This window comes from Heteronotia binoei, chromosome 5 (genome assembly GCF_032191835.1).
Source record: "Heteronotia binoei isolate CCM8104 ecotype False Entrance Well chromosome 5, APGP_CSIRO_Hbin_v1, whole genome shotgun sequence".
NCBI classification, from domain to species: Eukaryota; Metazoa; Chordata; class Lepidosauria; order Squamata; family Gekkonidae; genus Heteronotia; species Heteronotia binoei.
In genome coordinates, this window is record NC_083227.1 from 40,696,995 (window position 1) to 40,719,126 (window position 22,132).

At 44.0% G+C, this 22,132-nt stretch overlaps 1 protein-coding gene across 1 annotated transcript in view; it reads left to right on the forward strand.

Moving 5' to 3' along the window:
* The first annotated feature begins 1,819 nt into the window (after window positions 1-1,819).
* Window positions 1,820-22,132, forward strand: part of LOC132571980 (uncharacterized) — a 42,888-nt gene continuing 22,575 nt past the window's right edge. Inside the window, exons 1-8 of the mRNA XM_060238773.1 lie at window positions 1,820-2,243; window positions 5,153-5,248; window positions 6,896-7,126; window positions 7,405-7,427; window positions 8,495-8,619; window positions 9,469-9,525; window positions 12,091-12,602; window positions 21,383-22,082. Coding sequence (XP_060094756.1) covers window positions 1,824-2,243; window positions 5,153-5,248; window positions 6,896-7,126; window positions 7,405-7,427; window positions 8,495-8,619; window positions 9,469-9,525; window positions 12,091-12,602; window positions 21,383-22,082 — 2,164 coding nt within the window. The 5' untranslated portion in view covers window positions 1,820-1,823. The remainder of the gene's footprint in view (window positions 2,244-5,152; window positions 5,249-6,895; window positions 7,127-7,404; window positions 7,428-8,494; window positions 8,620-9,468; window positions 9,526-12,090; window positions 12,603-21,382; window positions 22,083-22,132) is intronic.

The window sequence follows — 22,132 nt, forward strand, 5'->3', positions numbered from 1 at the left end:
ATGCCACACAAATGACATGTTTGTCTCTAAACAGTCAACTTCTAAACTTTGAACATTCAATAAATCTGCTATTTCTGCTACTTTGGAAGCTGGAGGATCATTTTCCTGCCAGTATGTTGCCCTAACTATCCTTCCTTCCTCGCCCTTTTGTGTGCTTTTGTTAACAGTCTGTATTGCTCCATCCTGGACACATTACCTGGAAGTAAATTCTATCCATTTCAATGGACTGGACACTGACATTCACGTGCTGAATTGCTGAGGCTTCTGGTATCATTTTTAACACCTTCCCCAGCACTGATAGCCATGAGAAATATTGCATCTATCAGGAAATTGGTTAGCTTTTAAGTCTAGTCTGTTTTTACTGCTAAGTGAGTGCTTTGGTCATGTGGCGAAAAGCCCCCTTTTGAACACACCCATGAACTCATGAAACTGTATTATACTGAATCAGATCCTTGATCCTACAAGGTCAATATTGTTCGCTCAGACTGGCAACAACTCTTGAGTATCTCAGGTAAAGATCTTTCACATCACCTACTGTCAGCTCCTTTACCTGGAGATGCTAGGGATTGAACCTGGGACCTTCTGCATGCCAAGGAGATGCTATAGCACTGATTCACAGCCCCTCCCTTGGCACCTTTATATTTCTGGAGAGACTCTTTGTCAGTCAAGCTTTTCTGACAAAACTTTTGCACTCTCATCACTTGGAGAAGATATTTCCACAGCCCCCTCATTCTTGCATATAGAGCAGAAACTATGTGCCCCATATAGGATATATCTACTGGTTAGTCAGAATAACATATTTATTTAACAATATCCCAGCTTTCACCTCAAAGGGGACTCAGGGTGGTTCACTTCATTCTCCCCTCTATTTTATCCTCACAATAACCCTGTGGGGTAGGTTAGGCTTAGAGTGTGTGATTGGTCCAAGGTCACCCAGCAAGCGCCTATTGAAAGCAACTGGAAGTCTTTGAATTAAAAAAAAATCTGCTGTAATCAAACCTGTGGATTCACTACCAGATTCCAATATCAATGGCACAAAAAAGCCTGCAGCACTCCTGAATGCAGGATTACATCTGAAAATGCTATGATGAAAAAATATGTTAAAAATTTCCATTGTGGAAGCTAGTAAAGCAAAGTTCAAATCCCTTACTTTCATGAATTCAAAGAAGAGGGATATTTAAAATACCTGGGTATATAAAATTGGAAGTGTGCAGCTGGTTCCACAAACAGTGCAAATATTTGTCAGGTATCTATTCAAAACGGACTCGGCTGTGCGACTGAACAACACATTCAAAACGGAGAGAAGCTTGAGGGTGCGTTCACGCTATGCTAAACGATGCGTTTTGCAACTAGATTTTTGCTATCCTTACACAGTAAGAATCCAGTTGCAAAACGCAATATTTAGCGTGTCTCTCCTCCATCAAAATAGAACATTGCAGGGCTACTTGGTAGGAAGAGAAGCATCTCAGGGCAGCTTAATTGCTGTCTGCAAGCCTCAGTTCGTCTTCTCCGTTAGGTTTAGCATGGCATTCCTGATTTGTTTAGCACCACAAATAACCCCTAAGAGTTGCTCTCCAGCACCAGTAATTCAGTATAGACAAACTAATCGCGGTTCATACCTCATAGCCACGCACCATACTTCCAAAACACGCACCACATGTCTTCCCTCCCACGCCTCCCCACAGCAGCCTCCCCAGAGCAATGCGTAGAGCACTGTGTTGGGGACATCCCCGCCGCTCCCGAGCTCTCTCCCGCGGCCAATCAAATTTCCCCTAGCGAGCCACATGCTTCTTCGCTTTCACTCGCCTTCTTTCCCCCCCATCATGGCTTCCGAGAGCCCTTTGGAGATCCTGCAGCGGGAGATCACTTGCTCCATCTGCCTGGGCTATTTCCGGGAGCCCGTGTCCATCGAGTGCGGTCACAATTTCTGCCAGGCGTGCATCACGCAGTGCTGGGGGCGATCGGACGACGAGAACACCTCGTGCCCGCAGTGCCGGCGCTGGTCCCGCAAGAGGAGCTTCAGGCCCAACCGGGAGCTGGGCAACGTCGTGGAAGTGACCAAGCGGCTGAGGCTGGAAGCGGCCAACGCGCTGGCGGGCCAGAGGCTGTGCGAGAAGCACCAGGAGCCCCTCAAGCTCTTCTGCGAGCAGGACGAGACGCCCGTCTGTGTCATCTGCCGGGAATCGCGGGCGCATAAGGCCCACCCCATGCTGCCCATCGAAGAGGCGGCGCAGGATTACAAGGTAGAAGAGATCGATCCTCTCCTCCTCCAAACCTTGCCTTGCCCGGTTTCCCTGTGACATCCAAGGCAGAGCCTTCGGAAGAGCAGAAGCGGCCCGGCCCTGATACCCATCACCCTTGGCCGCCTCCCTCACTGGGTATAATCCCGTGCATCTCCACCCAGAAGCACATCTCCCTTGCTACTTGGGAGGGGCAACAGTGGGAGGGCTTCTAGTGTCCTGTTCCCACTGATGGACCTCCTGATGGCACCTGGGTTTTCTGGCCACTGTGTGACACAGAGTGTTGGACTGGATGGGCCATTGGCCTGATCCAACATGGCTTCTCTTATGTTCTCTGTATTCAGTGGGGTTGACTCCTAGATAGGGGTACATGAGGATTTCAGCTTGGCAGTCCGGCCCTGTGCACCTTTACTCGGAAGCAAGGCTTTCTATATTCAGTGAGACCACTTACTCCCAGACAGGCAGCAGTCTGGCAGTGCTGTTCTAGTCAGTCTTCAGAAACAAGTCCCCACAGTGTGTTGAACGGGACTCAGGACCAAGCAGGTTTGGCTGGTGTGATGCTGTATTTGGAAGTAAATCCCACTGAATTCAATAGGGCTTGCTTCTTGGGAGGCATGCATAAAACTGTAGTTTGACAGTTGTGTTAATCCAGTATCAGGCCATTGATTTAAATCCATTAAACGCTTGGTGTAACTTGTAGTAGGACTACATTGTTAAATCACAGCCCCCTCATTCTTTTCTTTCCTCTTCTTCCTTCCCCTGTGGTGTGGGAAAGGCAATGAGTTGTGTTACCAAAGTACCAGGGGGGTGGGGAGATCTGACCTGCCTTAATTTTCTGCAGGTTCCAGACTACCTGACACTTTGACATAATATGCAGCACAGAAGTAAATTCCACTAAATTCAGTGGGGCTTGCTCCCATGTAAATGTGCAGCGACTTGTACCCTTGTTCTGGTACAGGCTTCTGGTACATGTGACTTTCATCAGATAACACTGTGCATCAGTTAAGTAGACCATAGCCCAGAACAGTGGGTGCCACAAGTCTCCTTTCTGTTTCTTAAGTAACTAGTTAATAGTCTTTTGCAATGAGATCATGTATGTGAGCCAATAAGGGCCAGCCTATCTGCTGTAATAAATTGTCAGAGGCCTTTCTTGAAAAATCAGCCAAGTGGTTGCTAGACTTAGGATTTTAATGGTGCTGTGTCCTGGCCAGGAATGCAGTTGTCTGATGCTTTGTTACCTTTTTAAGATGCTAGGCAGAGGCCAGCTTGTTCTCCCTGGTTTTTTACTGTAACACGTGATTTCAGGCTTCCTGTTCTTGTTTGTACAACTGTTTATATGTGGGGGAGGGGGGGGAGTGCAACAGTCTTTGTCGTTTGAACTCCTAATCAAACTTTGGCTTTCTTCTGCTTTTGCTAGTGTTTTGTCCTTGAAATTGTTTATTTTATGGATTTTATAAACAAGTTTGTTAGAAAGGCATGTGTGTGCTGGGATGGTGAAAATAACTAAACCATTTTCAAGTAAGTGAAATTCTACTAAGTATTTTGTGCAAGTGGAACTGGGAACATCCTGACCTGGATGGCCCAGGCTAGCCTGATCTTGTCCGATCTTGGAAACTAAGCAGGGTCAGCCCTGGTTAGTACACCAAGAAACTCCAGGGTCAATACACAGAGGCAGACAATGGCAAATGACCTCTGCTCATGTCTTACCTCAAAAACCCTACAGGGTTGCCATAAGTTGGCTGTGACTTGATGGCACTTTCCACCACCTGAACTGGGAAACCCATTAGTTGGGAAATCATATGTGGAAGCCAAAGCACAAATTGCTTAAGATTCATATTTATGGCATTGCTTGAGTTTTCATAACACATAGATTCCTGTGATGTTCTGGTTAAATGTATCTTTGGAAATCAGTGGGGCTAGGGGGAATCAAATCCGCTAAAGTCCAAGACTCCATGGAGAGCTTAAGATTGCCCTTCTAAGCAGAGTTACACTCTTCTAAGTCCAATGAAGTCAGTAGGCTTAGAATAATAATAATAATATAATAATAATAATTTTTTATTTCTATCCCACCCTCCCCGCCGGAGCAGGCTCAGGGCGGCTCACAACATAAAATACACATTACATAAATTATACTTATAAAAACATAGTTAAAACAATTACAAATTATTAAAATTAGCATAACAATAAGGCGTTAACAATAAAGCGTTATAAACAGGTTATCAGTGAGTTTCAAAGAATAAAAGCATTTTCAGCAGCCTCTAGCTTTGTCACTAGTTTTGTCACTAGTTGAAGGTCATCTTGAAAAGGTGGGTCTTACAGGCCCTACGGAATCCATCTAAACATCGTAGGGCCCTCACCTCCTCAGGGAATTGATTCCACAGTAGTGGAGCGGTGATAGAGAAGGCCCGGTCCCGGGTGGCCTTCAGTCTGGCCTCCCTTGGCCCAGGGACATTCAACTGGTTTTTCCCGGATGACCTCAGTGCCCTCTGGGGCTCATATGGGGAAAGGATGTAACGGTGTTTAGGATTGCATTGTGAGGACGCAGGGCTTTTTTTGTAGCAGGAACTTCTTTGCATATTAGGCCACACACCTGATGTAGCCAATCCTGCAAGAGCTTACCGTACGTCCTTTATTAAGAACCCTGTAAACTCTTGGAGGATTGGCTACATCAGGGATGTGTGGACTAACATGCAAAGGGTTACAAAAAAAGCTACACAAAAAGCTCTGGTGAGGAGCAAACCTTTTGTTATGCAACTGAGCCCCCCCCCCCCCAAACCAATAGGACTTACCCTGGAGCAAACCTGAATGGGATCAGGCTGCAAGCTAGCAAAGCAGAAACAGTCATCCCAAAATCTTGTGGGTGAGGGAGATTCCTGAATTCATCCCTGACACGTCTTTTGGTCTGTGCTCAGAAACAAGTTGCCACCCATGTGAAAGCTCTGAAATACAGGAGAGAGAAGCTGAAGGAGTCCAAAGAAGACCTGGAGTGCAGAAGCCAGGCTGATCAGGTAGGGGCTCATTGTTGTTGTCCAGGAAGAACTAGGAAGTGAGGGGGATGCTTGTTTATTCTGATGTTGGGGAAAGAATGAATACTTTCAGGTTTACCAAAGCACCATCTTCTCATATGACATAGTTATTCAAGTCTCTTCATCAGACACAGTAGAGTAGAAGAGTCTACTGATGAAGGGAGCTGTGATCCTCAGACGCTTACACCCTGAAGTTCTGGTTGGTTGCTGAGGTGCTACTGGACTGAGATCTAACTATTCTAGAAGAAGAAGAAGATATTGGATTTATATCCCACCCTCCACTCTGAATCTCAGAGTCTCAGAGCACCTCACAATCTCCTTTATCTTCCTCCCCCACAACAGACACCCTGTGAGGTGGGTGGGGCTGAGAGGACTCTCACAGCAGCTGCCCTTTCAAGGACAACCTCTGCCAGAGCTATGGCTGACCCAAGGCCATTCCAGCAGCTGCAAGTGGAGGAGTGGGGAATCCAACCTGGTTCTTCCAGATAAGAGTCCGCACACTTAACCACTACACCAAACTGGCTCTCTTCTACTGCAGACCAACATGGCTACCCTCTGAAACTGTCCTCATATGACATAATAACTTACACATAGTTATTAATTCATGCCTCAGGACTGCCCATCCTGTGGACACTTCCGCCTGCCAGTTGTAGGTTTAATTGTGAGGGTGTATGATGGGTCTTATGATATGCAGCAATTGAGTCCCTGACAACAGGGTCTCCTTATAGTCCTACTTATTATTAAGGATGCAGTCTGTACAGCCTTACCTGGGCCTGGTTTCTTGTGTTGCTGCCCTGCTTTTATAAAGCAGCCTCCAGGAAGAGATGAGGCAGGCACCTTCCAGGGAGGCTGTAAGACACTAAGACTTTGCAGGGCAGCTTGAAGGGGCTAAGGCTCACCTGCTTTATTGGATTACCTGTTGCAATCACCTTTTTAATTAATAGAATAGATTATTATTTCTGTCTCATAGCTTTTGTTGCTTTCACCCTTGGGTCCTGCCAGTGTTAGGAGAAAGTCTAGGTATATAAACGTTCTGAGTAAACAAATCTTCTCTATGTCCAGGAGAGGTGCAGAGTTTTCTTGCACATATAGTTTTTCCTGCTTGTCCAAATCCTCAAGACTGTTATAAATTTTATTGTGCACACATATGCTTTGGCCCCTCCTCAACCAAAGCTGATTTGCGCTGTTTGGATTTAAAAATAAGTATTATTTGTGTACATCCTTTCATTCATCCCCCAGGCTTTTCAGAGGTTGGAAGCCAGCAGCTTTTGCCACAGTCAGTACTTGAATGGGAAATAACCAGGGATGACTGGGGTTGATATGCAGAGGAAGGCAATGGCAAATCACCTCCGTTCCTCTCTTGCGTGGAACACCCTGGGGATGGAGTCACCATGAGTCAGTTGCAATCTGATGGCGCATTCTTTTTCTTCCAGATTCTTAGGCCAATGTCCAGAGGTTTAGAGACACTTGTTATTTGGGGCAGGTGCCCTGTCTGAGTTAACCTGCTGGCTTTAGGGGGGGGCAGCTGCCTTGGGGTTATGCCATGGAGCCAGAGGCAGCTGAACCAGCATGGAGAAGGCTGAATTTTTTCAACCTGAGCTAGCCATCCCTTTTCCCTGCTTGTTTCAGGATGACGTGCAAACTGAGAAGCAGAAAGTTGAGTCCGAGTTTAATCAAATCCATGAATTCTTGGAGAAGATAGAACGTTTCCTGATTATTATGCTGAAGAAGTTTGACAAAGAGATTGTGCAGCGGAGGGATGGAGCTGCAACCAAACTCTCAGAGGAGATTGCTCGTTTGGATACCTTGATCACCGAGGTGGAGGAGAAATGCCAACAGTCAGCGAGTGAGTTCCTGCAGGTGAGGCTGTCTTAGAGCTTTCTGCGCTGTTCACTTTCTGTACTTCTGCACTAAAGCCAGAAATGCAGGAAGCGGTGCTGGTGGAAAACTGATGCCATATTAATTAAAGTGATATATCCAGTCCCTGGTTTAGACTGTACTGGTTTGAAATTGGATTCAGATCCAAAGCTCTATTAAGGCTTTATTTGCCATCTTGTTTCTGGCATAAAAATATTAGGCAATATTTCTGGCATAAAAATATGAGACTGGTCTTCTTTCTCTGTTTTCCCCTTCCCCAGGACATCAGGAACATTTTGAACAGGTATGTAGTTCTTTCGTAAGCATCATCAACTTTTATCATTGTAGGGAGAGCCAAGGAAGCCTACTCTAGATTTACACCTAATAAAAGAGGAACAAGGTCTTCCATGGGGCACAAAACTTAGGCTACATTCAAGTGTTGCAAACAAAACATGATTTATTTTTGGTGGACAAGTTCTGAGGCTCAGATGTTCCACCTGGTGTGGAGTGAGCAATATCTGAATTGTGCTAAACTTAGTTGTTGATTTTTTCCTAGTTGAGAAATGTTAAAACAAATTTCAGTTTGTTCACTCTGCTTCATGAGTGGGAGAGTAGCAGATGAACCTATGGACTTCCTGGTTGGGTCCCATTACACTCTTTTCAGATATCATAATCAATTTGTGTTTTTTCTTACATTGATAATCAGATGAGGGAAAAACATCTTTACTTGAGTTTCTTTTTTTTTAGTACCAAAAACATTTGTGAACTTATTTTAGTTTCTGCTTCTATCATGCTGTGCTGTTTAAAACCAAGGGTTAAACAAAGTCAAGACAGAGGGTGAGGGGGTATCCAAACAATCCTTCTCATTCCTTCTAATCAGGTCTAAAATTATTTTAGCCTGTTCCCCCCACCCCCACCTCCTGGCCTCAGATGGGAGACCTGAGGTTTTGGTAGATCTTCATCGACCGCAAGGACATAGTTGCCATTTCTTTATTAAAACATTTCCAACCCACCTCTCTTCCCCCAACCTGAAGGAGCCCAAGTCAACTTTTCTGAACTATATATATTCATTTAAAAACCTAAATACAACAGATTAAAATACACACTCCATGTAAAAGACAAATTCATTGCAAAGCCAAATGCCCTCTTAAAAAAAGTACCACCTTTATGGGCTTTGCTGTACAAAGCTTTCATTTTTGTCATACAAACTTTCCCACTAGCAGTTAGAATATTTATGAACATTCTGTAACATCAGAACATCTTAATCAGTGATTTGGAAGTGGAACTGTAGAGAAGCAGTTTTTAGCCTTTCATACACATGATGCACGTAAGTTCCTGTCTACAAAATAATGCACTTGTTTTCCATTCTAGGTGTCAGGATGGACAGCTGCCACAACTCATGACAGTTCCTTCTTCTCCGACTGACCTGGAAAAAAAACTTGGTCATTTCAGTCTGAAAAATATTGTTATCAAGGAGGCTTTGGAGAAATGTCAAGGTACCCAAAAGGAAAAAAAGAGAGAGAGTTTGTAGCCACATAAAATAGTCAAAAATTTCCTATGAATAGTTTTATTTTAATAGGTGAATGGGGAGTGCTTTGTTTTGTGGGACACATATGTGTGGGCCTCAGCATCCTGTGTTCTATCTCACAGAAACCCAGTCTTAGTGCCCAGAATAAAATAAAAACGATTTTGTTGACTGGCATGAATTAGAAGGTAAAAGGAGGGAGCACGGACAGTTGGGAGAATGGACCTTGGGGAAAAATGCACAAGATCGTAGAATAACTATGAATAATTGTACAGACCAGGGAGGTACATCAGCTGACTACCCACCCCCACACCGGCAGCACACATCTCTGAGGTTTTTCTTTTCTGTCTGCTGACTCAATTGTACACTTTACCCTTAGCAACCATACTGATATTCTTGAAGCTAATATGAATCTTCTTTTCCCCTCAGCTGCTGGAATATAGGACCATTAACATTCTAAGGCATTTCCCACTTCTGCCAATTTAGCTGGTCTGTGGTTTCTGAATTTTCGCCAGACGGTGTTGTGAATTTCTTTTCTAAATTATTCTCTTATGACTGTGACAGAAAAAAAAAGAAAGAAAGCTGAGCTGGGTGGCCTGCCAAGTATCAAGCCAAATGCCACCTTCTGTATCTGGCTAACATGCTGCCCTCATTCCCAGTGAAAGCAGCAATATATAAAGAAACTCTAGCTCTTATATTTGCTGTTCCCGCTCCCTCACATACATGCACACAGTTTATGGCTGGGGAGGGCATGTTTTTAAAATAAACCCAGCATCAATGCAATGGGGATGTTTGAATCTGTTTCTTTTCTCTCCTCTAGAGACAATGATATCTGAATTGGCAAAAGCAAGGGCAATGGAAACAGCAGCTAAAAAAGGTGAATTGCTTTTATTTTTATGCTGAGATGTTCTCGTTTAGGGAAGATTAAAGCCATGTCTATGTGGGCTTCTTGTTCTGCTCCCAGAAACACTCCATTATGGCTGGAGAAAGGAACAGTCACTCCATCTAGCAGGCCAAGGCTTGCATTCCCACCTGACCTTTGTGGCTGCCCCTCTTTTAGCTTTCAGAACATAAGAACATAAGAGAAGCCATGTTAGATCAGGCCAATAGAGAACAGAGGGTTTTTATTCCTGTTACTATGTCAACACTTGGGCCCCAATCTCCAGAATCCTGAAGATGTCACCAGTTTCCTAAGTGGTCTTCAGTGCCTTCCTATTGTATTTGTGGAAAATTGAGACTGCCCATCCTTAGGCTTTCAGTGTAGCTTAATATCTATATATCTGTCTGTCTGTCTGTCTGTCTGTCTATCTAAGTCAATTTATATTCCACCCTTTCCCAGGAATAGGCTCAGGGCGGATAACAACATAATAAAAAATTTTTTTTAAAACATACAAGGGCAGCCCAATCCAGACATATGTGGTGGCCGCCGCTCAGGCGTGGGTGGATCTACAGCGCTGCTCGTTGGCTTCCAAAGGAGAGACGTTATGCCATGCTTGGAGGGGGAACAGCGGCCCAATGAACGAGAGAGCACCCGTCGCCATGGTGATTTTGCCTAGGCGCATGCCATTGGCCCGCTGCCGAGGCAGGGGTGGGGGAGGCGCAGACTCGCGCGGGACCATGGGATTGGCCAGCCCATTGCACATGACCAGGCGAAGGGGCAGAAAGACACCCCCCCCCCCCGAGAGGCCGTCAATCCCCCTCACTCCCTCCCGCTGTCAGAGACTCTGACAATGGCAGGTTGGCGGGCAGAGGCATGTGCGGACAAGCAGGAAGTGCCAAGTGCAGGAGTTCGCTGTCCTAGACAGCGGCTGGAATGTGTGTCTGGGAGTGGCCGGACCAAGTCCGAAAGACACTCCCTGGAGCTCAGTTAAGAGCCTCGGAGTCATACTGGAGAGGAGGAGGAGGAGGAGACTGTGCTTTTCTGTACCAACTGGAATCTCCATATTTTCTTTAAGGGGAAACCTATGTAGAGTGAATTACAGTAGTTTAGTCTTAGTGTTATTCTGGCATGAATCTATGTGCCCAGATCAGCCATGTCAAGGTAGGGGGCTGTCTTGCAAGCTAGACTGAGTTGGAAGAAACTGGGTTTTTTCTGTAGCAGCATTATCTTGTGTCTCCAGCGGCAAAGCCAATTTGGTGTAGTGGTTAAGTGTGTGGACTCTTATCTGGGAGAACTGGGTTTGATTCCCCACTCCTCCACTTGCAGCTGCTGGAGTGGCTTTGGGTCAGCCATAACTCTCAGAGCTGTTCTCTCAAGAGCAGTTTCTGTCAGAGCTCTCTCAGCCCCACCTACCTCACAGGATGTCTGTTGTGGGGAGAGGCAGGGAAGGAGATTGTAAACCTCTGAGACTCCAAGTAAAGGTCTGGTATAAATCCAGTCTCCTCCTCCTCCTCCTCTCCAGTATGACTCCGAGGCTCTTAACTGAGTTAACAGGAGTCAACTGAACCCCATCAAAAGCACCATTTCCTTCAGGATCTCTGCTTTACCAACAGCATCACTTCTGTCGTGTCTGGATTCAGTTTCGTTTCATTTGCTTTCAGCCATTGTACCATAGTAGTCAGGGAGCTGCTCAAGACCTCTACTGTATCACCAGGGGTGTATCATAATCAGTCACTAACTCAGGGCACCTTCCCTGAGCCACTCAAAGAGGCAGTTATCCATCGGCTACTTAAACAAACCATCCCCCCACAAAAAATGATGTGGTCAACAATTGCCCAATCTCTAATCTACCTTTTCTAGGTAAAGTGATTAACAGAGCAATAGCAGACCTATTCCAGACTTTCTTGGATCGTTCATGTATCTATTTTGTACATTTTGACACTTTCCTTCCTCTAGGAAGTTTGGAGCAACACATGTAATTCTATCCCTTCTTCCATTTTACCCTTCCATCAGCCTGACAGTGAGTGACTGACAGTGAGTGACTGCCCCAAGATTAGCTGGGGAGTTTCACAGTGACTAGGGATTTGAACCTGGGTCCCCCAACCCCTAATCTAATTCTCCAGCTATTACATCATATTGTACATATAACTGCTGCCTTTGTTGTAAGCCTCTTAGCTGCTAAGTAGTCTTTTAAATAAAATGTACCAGTACTGGAAGCACCATTCTGTTTCTGCCAAGCCCTCTCTGGACTGAGGATACAACTTTATGGCCATAGCAGGCTAGCAAATATCAATTAGTTGTTACACCTTCAGGTACCACATCTTGGGGCTTTTGTGATGCACATTAATAGCCTGAACTTGGCCACCAGTTCTGATTGCCAGGACAATAATACTTCAGCCAATAAAATCCCAACCAGGTGTCACTCTTTCCCCCTTCATCCTTTCCTATTTATTTGTTTGTTTCTGTCTTCCACTGGGATATTCTAGTTTAAGATGTATAAATAAAATGCTAGCTTTCCTTGTGGCAGAGCTCTTTTGACTTTTTGTTTGTTTTCCCCCTCAGCCATCATAACTCTGGACCCCAACTCAGCTCATCCCATATTTGTGGTGAGTGAAGACAGGAAGAGTATGAAACAGGGAATTGTGCGGAAGCAGCTGCCTGACACCCCTGAGAGATTTGATACTGCCACCATCGTGCTGGGCTGCGAAAGATTCACCTCAGGGATACACTACTGGGAAGTGGAAGTGGGGGATGGGCAAAACTGGGCTCTTGGTGTCGCCTGCGAATCTGTGAAGAGGAAGGGAGATATTACTATTAGCCCTGAGGAGGGGATCTGGGCTTTGGGGCTATGTGGGGATGAATATAAGGCTTTTACTTCGCCTGATACATGCATTACCCTAGATGATCCCCCAGAGAAAATCCAAGTTTTTCTGCATTATGAGAGAGGGTGGGTGGCATTTTTTGATGCAGATTATATGTCCCTGATCTTTATTTTCCAGTCAGCTAAATTCTTGGGAGAGAAAGTATGTCCTTTCTTTAAACTATATAGCCTAACTACAGAGCTTAAACTCAGTCCCTGAGTAAGGCTGCCAGTTCCAGGGTGGGGTTTGGGGAGAGGAAGAACCTCAGTGAGGTATAGACTCCACCCCTCCTCCCTCTGGAGATAATTTGTAATTCTGGGAGATTTCCAAGCCTTACCTTGAGTTTGGCAACTTTATCCTTGAGACACCAACTCTATCCCTGATATACCATCTCTGGTGCATTGGTGTAGTTATTTTCTTCAGCTATAACCATGCATAATTTTGTATGTTACTTTGTGAATAATACAGAATTTTGATTTGGGTGGGGGGAGATCTTTAGCTCTCAAGTCAGGAAAGGAGTAGGTTTCCCTCCGTCCCTGTATTTTTAAAATAAATTACATCAAGTGTACATAAATTGGAGAGATTCTTCTGTGTTATCATGAATATTTCGCTGCAGGCTGAGCAATAGTATATTTGTATACACTTCAACCTTTTATTACCTCAGCTAACTTTTAGGCTGGTTATCCTTTTATTTAATATCTTGCACCAAAATGTAGACATAAGAGCATACTCTGTTCATTTCAGTGGACCTTATTTCCATTTCAAAAGCTTAGGATCTGTAGTATTAGTAATCTAATTCATCTTCAAATCTGGTTTCTTGCCTTGTCTCAATTATCTATCATCTATCCAAATATTTTTGTGTGCATTTCACCCTGTTCCATAGTCTCCTGTGTTGCACTGCCTTTTCTGAATATTTTCTCTGTAAACTGGGAATTTCTGCATGCAGTGCAGATGTACCACTAATGAAGCAGGGGTCTTCTCCTGTGAATGACAGTTTAAAGATAAAACCTCAAATTATTTCCAGTAAGAAAAAGAAAAGAGTCATTATCTTTCAAGCAGAAAAACCAGCTTTCTAATATGGATTTTAGGTCAGTTGTGGAATTTCATTGTGAGGCTTGTTTGGTTGGCCATTGTGTGAGACGGGATGTTGGACTAGAAGACGGACTATTGATCTGATCCAGCAGGGCTCTTATGTTCTTATTTTGTATTCTGACCCCTGGAAGCCCTGCTCAGTCCACTTCCCTGCCTCTCATCAGTTCTTGGGATTTCATTTGGCATTGGCCTCACAATGTCAAGACCTTTAAAGGGCTTAATTGTTTTGTTTCTGAGGTTTACCCAGATGCTGAATTCTGTGCCTGGTACCAACTTTTCTGCTTGGGGGAGTTTGTGAAATACAAACCACCCTACATGCAAGTGTGTTGCTCTCATCTGTCTCTCTTTTCTGGTTATGCTGCTCCTTCTTGTGTAATCTACCCTGAGCCTGTTCACGGGGTGGCTGGAATAAAAATCCAGTAAATAAAATAAAGAAATAACCCTCAGAATTCTTCTAAAGGTCAAATTTCTTATTGGCAATCCTAAACAGAGTTATATCCATTGACTCCCATGGGCATAGAATGGTGTAACTCTTAGGACTCCACAGCCAGTTATGCAATTTACTTAGGCCAGATTTGAGTCCAACAGCACCTTAAAGACCAAAAAATATTTCCAGGGTATAAGCTTTTGAGAGTCAAAGATCCATTTGTCAGATGCTTGGAATGCAAAAAACTGGTTTGTTTGGGGACATATCTTGTACCAAGGGACAGTGGCTCAGTGGTAGAGCATCTGCTTGGTAAGCAGAAGGTCCCAGGTTCAATCCCCGGCATCTCCAACTAAAAAGGGTCCAGGCAAGTGGGCGTGAAAAACCTCAGCTTGAGACCCTGGAGAGCTACTGCCAGTCTGTGTAGACAATGTTGACACTGATGGACCGAGGGTCTGATTCAGTATAAAGCAGCTTCATATGTTCATATGTACCAAACACCCTGAAGAGTTGGGAAAGCTTTAGATTTCTCATCAACGTGTGTGTGTATGGAGGGGGGGGGGGTGTTTACCAAAATGAAGAAAAAAAATTGGTCAGACATACTCTTATTCTTTGATCTATCTGATATCACTTTTTCTCGTGTTGCAAGGCTATTCCAAGGAACACTGTGGCCTTGTTAGACTTGCAAAAAAATGGCATGTTATGTTTGAATAGTGAGATGTACTGTGCCTCATAAGAACCATGCTGAAGTTTTAAAAAGTGCTGGGGAGCTGTTTAAAGCTGTGATGCATACTGCTTAGTTGCTCTCCAGAGTTATGGGTGAGGATTGCAAACCTAGGACATTCTACATGCAAAGCATTGCGGGGAGGTTAGATTCAAAGGTTTCATTCCACTGACAATGGAACCTTGCCCTTGAAGAAGTGGTACCAGAGGATTTCTTCACTGTTGAAAGGGACCTCTGCTTCTTGTCTAAAAAGCTCTGGCTGTCTCATGAGTCTATAAATTATTATTATTATTTTGCTTAATTGATGTACTGGGATGCAAGCCTGTGCTGGCTTGATACTGTTTTATGTGTGCATTTAGAGGGAAAAAAGGGGGGGGGTTGAATTACAATGAAAAAAAAAGGCTTGGCCCACTACACTAACTGGTGGTAGCTGACCTGGTTATTTTAGAATCAAAGCTTGGGGAGAGCTATTGGAAGAAGGCTAAAGTATGGGAAGATCATAATGATCATGTTGGATAAGTCCATAAGAGAAGGAAGGGGGTGTGCATGGAGATTTTTCAGCCAGCAGTTGTAAGCTGCTGTGCAAACCTAAACTGATCTATAGTTTCCCAGGATGATTTTCAAAACTGTAGTTTTTCTTACAGCCCCTTCCCAGAATTGCCTTTGTTTTTAGACTCACTGGGACTTCAGTTTTATTGGCGATCCTGCAAATAAAAAAAAAAGCCTGCATTTTATTTTATAAGTTTAATTGCTAGCTAGAGCAATTTGCCTTCTTGGTGTCCTCCCCACCTTTTATTTTTGGTGGTGGTGTTTTGGCTTTTTTGGTTTGTGGATGGATCTTGCCTTTGATAATTTGGATGTTTTCTAAAAGCCTTTGTTGCTCTGTAGACAATCCTAAAAGCAAAATGAACTGACTCACAAACTTCAATGGAACAAAGCGGTTTATAGATTGAGTTCAGTGGTTTAAAGATTGCAGCATCCACATTGACTGATGTTTTTTCTTCTTTGTTAAGGATCATCAGACTGTAATGTTTAGATCCTCAGAACGTTTGTGTCACTGCATTAAAATCCCTTTCATAAACCAAAGATTGTTTTTGTTATGCGTGTTTCTCTGGCCCCAGTGATGGACCTCCTGATGGCACCTGGTGTTTTGGGGTTTTTTGGCCACTGTGTGACACAGAGTTTTGGACTAGATGGGCCATTGGCCTGATCCAGCAAGGCTTCTCTTATGTTTCAAAAACTTGTTCTCTCCATTAATTTTTTGCATATGGTAGGAATTAACAAGTTGAAGTCCTGAGCCAAATGAAGTATAATAGCTGCACTCCTTCCTCTTTCCCAAATCATATATATGTTTAAGGAAACTGGGTATGGAGAGAATCTGATCTCTCATTTTATGTATTCATTAATTTTAAAACGTATCCCACTTTTCCTCCCCATACTCGAGGTGGTTAATAATGTAATACGGAGTTGTAAGGACACAAAATGATAACAGTCCAATTAACATGATTAAAAATATCCAAATCAAAACGCAGTTTTTAAAAATCCAGATTACAGATTAAGAAGGGACACACAGAGAATTAAAAAGAATGCTGCTAGATCTGCTGAAATAGTTTAACCTCTGTGAAGGAATTCCTTTCTGTGGTGAAACAGAAACTTTACAGATGACTGGGGTCAAGAATAGGAACCCATGATGAGTTGCAGGTGAGGGGTCACTTCATTTTCTCCTGTATCTCCTTCCTCCACCAATTCAATTTTCTCTCCTCCTGGAGCTCTCATATCCTCTCCCTTTCCCTGCTTCCTTCTTTCATTCCTGGTCTCCAACCAACCCTCTGCTGTTAAAGGTAGAGAAGGATCTACACACCATTGTTGCCACAGATGCAGACACATGCACCAAGGAAGAAAGGAGGAAAGATCTTTAGGGAGGCCCAGTTGATTCTGTGATTAGGGGTTAAGGGTTAGCAATAGGCCCTCCTGGGGCCCAGGTGCTTAAAAATGTTGATCCCCTAATGCTAGCCACATCTGCCGACAGTCCATACTGCTTAATGTCTGTCCAGATTAGGCTAGGACTGGTACCCATCATGGTTTATAATATGTTAATAGCTTGTTATAGTTACATCATTTTAATTGTAAACCACCTCAAACTGGAGGCAATACAGAAATATCCTAAATAAATATTACTAAGGATCATCCAGGGAAGCTGTGGCTGGGCAAGAATTTGAATGAGTGGCAGTATAATAGCAGGAGCTTGCACTAGCAAAATAAGAGTATAATTTGGCTTTATTTAAAAATCCAGATTACAGATTAAGAAGCACACACACAGAATTAAAAAGTGCTGCTAGATCTGCTGAAAGCAGATACACAGTACACAAGGCCTCAGTCAGGCATCCATGTGAAGTCACAAGCTTCCTTCCCTCCCCCTCTCCAATTCCTAGTTGACTTTTAGGTGGAAATATCAGCAGCTTGACTGTTAAGAGGCAACTGAAATAACTATATATTAATTATGCCTAAAACTAAATCCAGTGCTGTATACTATCTGCTGTTGGTTTTGGTGAAAATGTAATCCTGCAAAAGATGAGACAGCTACTTTATAATCTGTTTTACTGGTGTTTTTAGAGAATGGATGTGAATTCAGGTTACAATCTGACGAACCCATGAAAAACATCTATTGAGTCTACATTAGACTGGGGACCCTAACATGGTGCCTGCCAACACCTTTCCTGGTGCCTAAAGCTATGGGGGGGGGGGGGGTGTTGTGTTTTTTCCTTGCTGGGAAACTCACTTGGATAAAGGGTTTCCTAGAAAGCACCCTGGTAACCAGCTACAACCACTGAAGGATCTCATGAGAGAACATCTAGATTGATCCACTGAGAAGATCCTAGTGCAGTAGTGGAACAATAACCAAGTGAAAGGGTAGAAACCCTAGAAAACACTTTGTAACCAACTATGTTCGCCCATGCAATCAAGCACGTAGGAAAGTGGGTAAGAGAGATATCCCAGATTTGTACTAAGCAAAGCCAACCCCCCCCCCCAAAAAAACCCCTTTATAAGGTTTATTATAAAAGGGGTGGGGGAGGGAAAGGATACTTGGATTCAAAACTGGTGGGAAAAGGGTGAGAAAATACAGGGAAGTGGACTGTCATTTGTCCAAAAAGAATGCACTCTAAGGTTGGTCAGTGTGGAAAAGAAATGACTGGATCATTCTAATGTAAACCCCTAGGGGTCAAAGATCCCAGATGTCTTTGTGGTACTCTTGTCCTAGTAAAGTTTTAAGGTTTGTCACACCCACCCAGTGTTTTTTGAAAGTGGGCAGGCTCAGGTGGAGTTTTTGCCCAGCAAGGCTTGTAGTTGGTCACTGGAGATGACTAGCTATGCAGATTAAAAAATAACATTGCTTTGGCAGCAGGTACCACAACAGCACAAGGATCTTCACTTCATGACTGAAGGCAAGCTGTACATAGGCACAAAAAGCAAAATGTTCATATGAAAAATTGCTATTAGAATTATGCATAACATCATTCCCTGACTTTTTTGGTGGTTCAGTCTCCTGCGGCAACTATTTGCCCATTGGGCCCACAGGGTCAAAAAGACTGGGGACTCCTGCACTTTTCTCTGTATTAGAATGGGAGCAGGAAGAGCATCCACAACATTAAATAAATAAAAGAAGGAACTGTATTGTGGAAGATGGGAGGTGCTTGCCCATTCCAGAACAGTCAATTTCAGGAGAGGTGCCGAAAAACCTGAGTCAAATTGAGGTGACGAGAAAGGGAGTTCTACGACTGATGGACAAATTAAAAATTGACAAATCACCAGGTCCAGATGGCATACATCCAAGAGTTCTGAAAGAGCTCAAATGTGAACTTTTGGATCTACTGACAAAAATATGCAATCCTTAAAATTGCCTTCATTTCTGAGGGCTGTAAGGTAGTTAATGTGATCCTCATCTTTCCCCTCATCAGCGGCCCCGTGGCGCAGAGTGGTAAAGCAGCAGTACTGCAGTACTGTGGTCTGAACTCTGCTCATGTCACGACCTGAGTTCGATTCCGGCAGAAGATGGATTCAGGCAGCCAGCCCAAGGTTGACTCATCCTTCCAAGGTCGGTAAAATGAGTACCCAGTTGGGGGGAAAGTGTAAAAGACTGGGGAAGGCAATGGCAAACCACCCCATAAAAAAGTCTGCCGTGAAAACATGAAAGCAACGTCACCCCAGTCGGAAACAACTGGTGCTTGAACAGGGGACCTTTCCTTTTCCATCTTTAAAAAAGACTTCCAGAGGCAATCTGGGAAATTATAGGCCAGTCAGTTCAACACTGATACCAGATAAATTGGTGGAATCCATTATTAAAAATAGAAGTAGCAGGCACAATGTTGAACAAAAGCTACTGAGGCAGAATCAGCATGGATTATTTAAGGAAGATCTTGTCTCACTAACTTGTTAAGAGTTTTTTGAGGGGCTGAACAAACATGTGGATGAGGGTGACCCAACAGAGGTTTACCTAGACTTCCAGAAAGGCTTTGATAAAGTTCTTCATCAAGGCTCCTAAGCAAACTCGGTAGTCATGGGATAAGAGGACAAGTCCTCTTGTGGATTAAAAACTGGTTAACAGGAAACAGAATGAGTATAAATGGGAAGTTTTCACAGTGGAGGGTGGTAAGCAGTGGGGTACTGCAGGGCTCAGTCCAATGCTTTTTAACTTGTTCATTAATGAGTTTGAAATGGAAGTAAGCAGCAAAGTGGCTAAGTTTGCAGATGACACTAAGTTGTTCAGGATAGTAAGAACCAGGAGAATCTGTTGAGACTGGGTGAGTGGGTGTTCAGTATGGTTACTTGCAAAGTAATGCACACTGGAGCAAAACAATCCTAACTATAAATACATGCTGATGGGGTCCAAATTGGCAGAGACTGACCAGGAGAGAGATCTTGGAGTCATGGTAGGTAACTCACTGGAAATGTCAACTCAGTGTGCAACAGCAATAAAAAAGGCCTGAAGGGAAAATCCAGGAAAATGACTAGCACACTATTCAGTGACTTGTGGATTCAAGCAGTTTCTCCTTACTTAAAATATTATTTATTTTCAACATTTATTAGCTGTTCTTCTTCTTTATGGAACTCAAGGCAGCTTACAGCATACATAAAACTAAATAAAATAGATTTAAAACATTTTAAAAACAAGATTTAAAAATCAAAATTTGTGACTGTTCATAATCTTGACCAAAGGCAAACAAAAATAAACCTGCCTAAATCTGTATCTTAAAAATAAAAAACAAGGGGGTCAAGCATGCCTCCCTGGGAAGGTTGTTCCATAATGTGGGGCTGCCACTGAAAAAGCCCTTTTGTGTACAAACTAAATAAGCTTTGTTGATTGAGGGAACAGTCTGGAGGGTCTCTCTGTGATCTTAATTCCCAGGCAGGAATGTATGGAAGAAGATGGTCTTTCAGAAAACCTGATCCCAAATTATATGGAGCTTTAAAGGTTAAAACCAACCCTGAATTGGGCTCAGGCGTGAATCAATAGCCAATGTAACTGCTATAATATTGGGGTCATGTGCTTGTTAACTGTTCCCAAACAGTAGTCTACCCACAGTGCTCTGCACTAGCTGCAACAACCAAACATTCTTCTTCAAGGGTATCCCCAAAGTACTCGTCTTGGGGCAACTTCAAGATTAATAGGTCTTCTGTTTGTTTCTGCTGCAATACAGTAACACAACTAGCCCTCTAGAATTCTTCCTTTCTGAAAGCATCTGCTGCTAGGCCCTGAAAATGGTTAAAGTGTGTAGAGTGTGGTAAGGCCACCATGTGGATCCTACTGGGCAACCCAAAGAACCTCGAAAGGTATGTCTCTGGCATTGAGTCCGAATACCCTAATGTATTCCCCGCTCTGCTGTGAAGCTGATTGGTAGTGCCATCCTCAGCAGTCACATCCTTCTAAGCCCATTTACATCAATGGACTTAGAAAACTGTAACTCTGCATAGGTTAGCACCATTGTTCCCTCTAAGCTGAGTTAGCGTGAGCTAGCTCACAGATTTTTAGCCTCCAGCTCACACATTTTTGTCTTAGTTCAGGATGACCCCAGATGACCCCAAATTTATGCAGTAGCTCACCACTTTAATGCTAGTAGCTCACAACCAATGCCAGTAGCTCACAAAGTAGAAATCTTCTTCGTGGTCTCTGTGCAGTCCCACACATGGGTTTTCCCGCTGGGACAAACCCGACCTCGGAGAATTCAAAGCTAGCCTAGGCGTTTATTTTGGCGCGCATTCCCTCCCGCTCTGGGGAGCAGGCATCCACTCCGCATGCCTGGAGCGAGGGGAAGGCGCTCCACCCACCCAGTTTCTTTCTAACAGCTGCCTGGGATAGTCCTTCCTCGCTGCGTCTCCTTCGTCAACCTAGCCTATTTACCTCATCCTTGCCTTATCCGTGACTGACCTCCGTCCGATTTCGCTTCTGATCTTTGCTTCTTTCTTCTACTGGTATCGATATATATATATATATATATATATATATATATATATATATATATATATATATATATATATATATATATATATATATATAAAATCTTTACCAGCTTTTCTATCGTCTTGCTTCCCTTCCCTTCCCTCCCCCCCGGGCGTATGGAAGGAAAAGATCTTAAAATCACTTTTAAGAAGTGTACTCACTGCGGGGCGAAAATCCCATCGTCCGACGGCCATTCGCAGTGTTTGTTTTGTTTGGGGGAAGCCCACAGAACGGACACTTGCATCCTCTGTAACCAGTTCGGAAAGCAGGCCAGAAAAAACCGCGCCACGAGGCTGAAGAGTCACCTCTTGGAATCCTCCTTGCGACCTGCTATGTCGCATTCTTCTGGGCCCCAAAGATCACCACCTTCCCTGACTCCTCAGAGGGACGTGGCGAAACCGGCAGCTTCAGTGGCCTTGGCTCCCAGCAAGCCTAAGTCCAGCAAATATACAAAAAAATCCCATGAATCCAAGAAGAAACACTTGGAATCGTCATCTAAGGGGCATCAGGAACTAAGAGGCATACCGAAGTCGACCCCACCGGATCCCAGAGCTTCTGATGCTGCGGTTCCAACACCGACTTCCGTACCGAAATCGCCTCCAACTCCAGCCGTACCAACGCAACTGTCGATACCAATGGACAAGATCGAAGAGGAAGTTATACGAATCCAATCCCGATCACCATCACCACCCATTCACGAGTCCATGCCTGAACATTTCCTAACCGAGGAGCCAACAGAATTGTCACCTCGTACCCAGATGCAGGAACACCAACTCGACCTACACTCCTTCCGGGACGTGTCTGCACCAAGGAGATTTAAGGATGCCACCGTATCCCCGCTGCACATGGAATCCCCTCGACACCGAGAACCCTGGACCTATCGGTACCGAGAGAGATCCCCTAGCCGAGGGAGAGATAGGGATTTACACACCCATTGGTACCATGAAAGATCTGCAAGTCGAGAAAGAGATCGATGTTGTTACTACAGTCGGTCTCGATCTCCATCT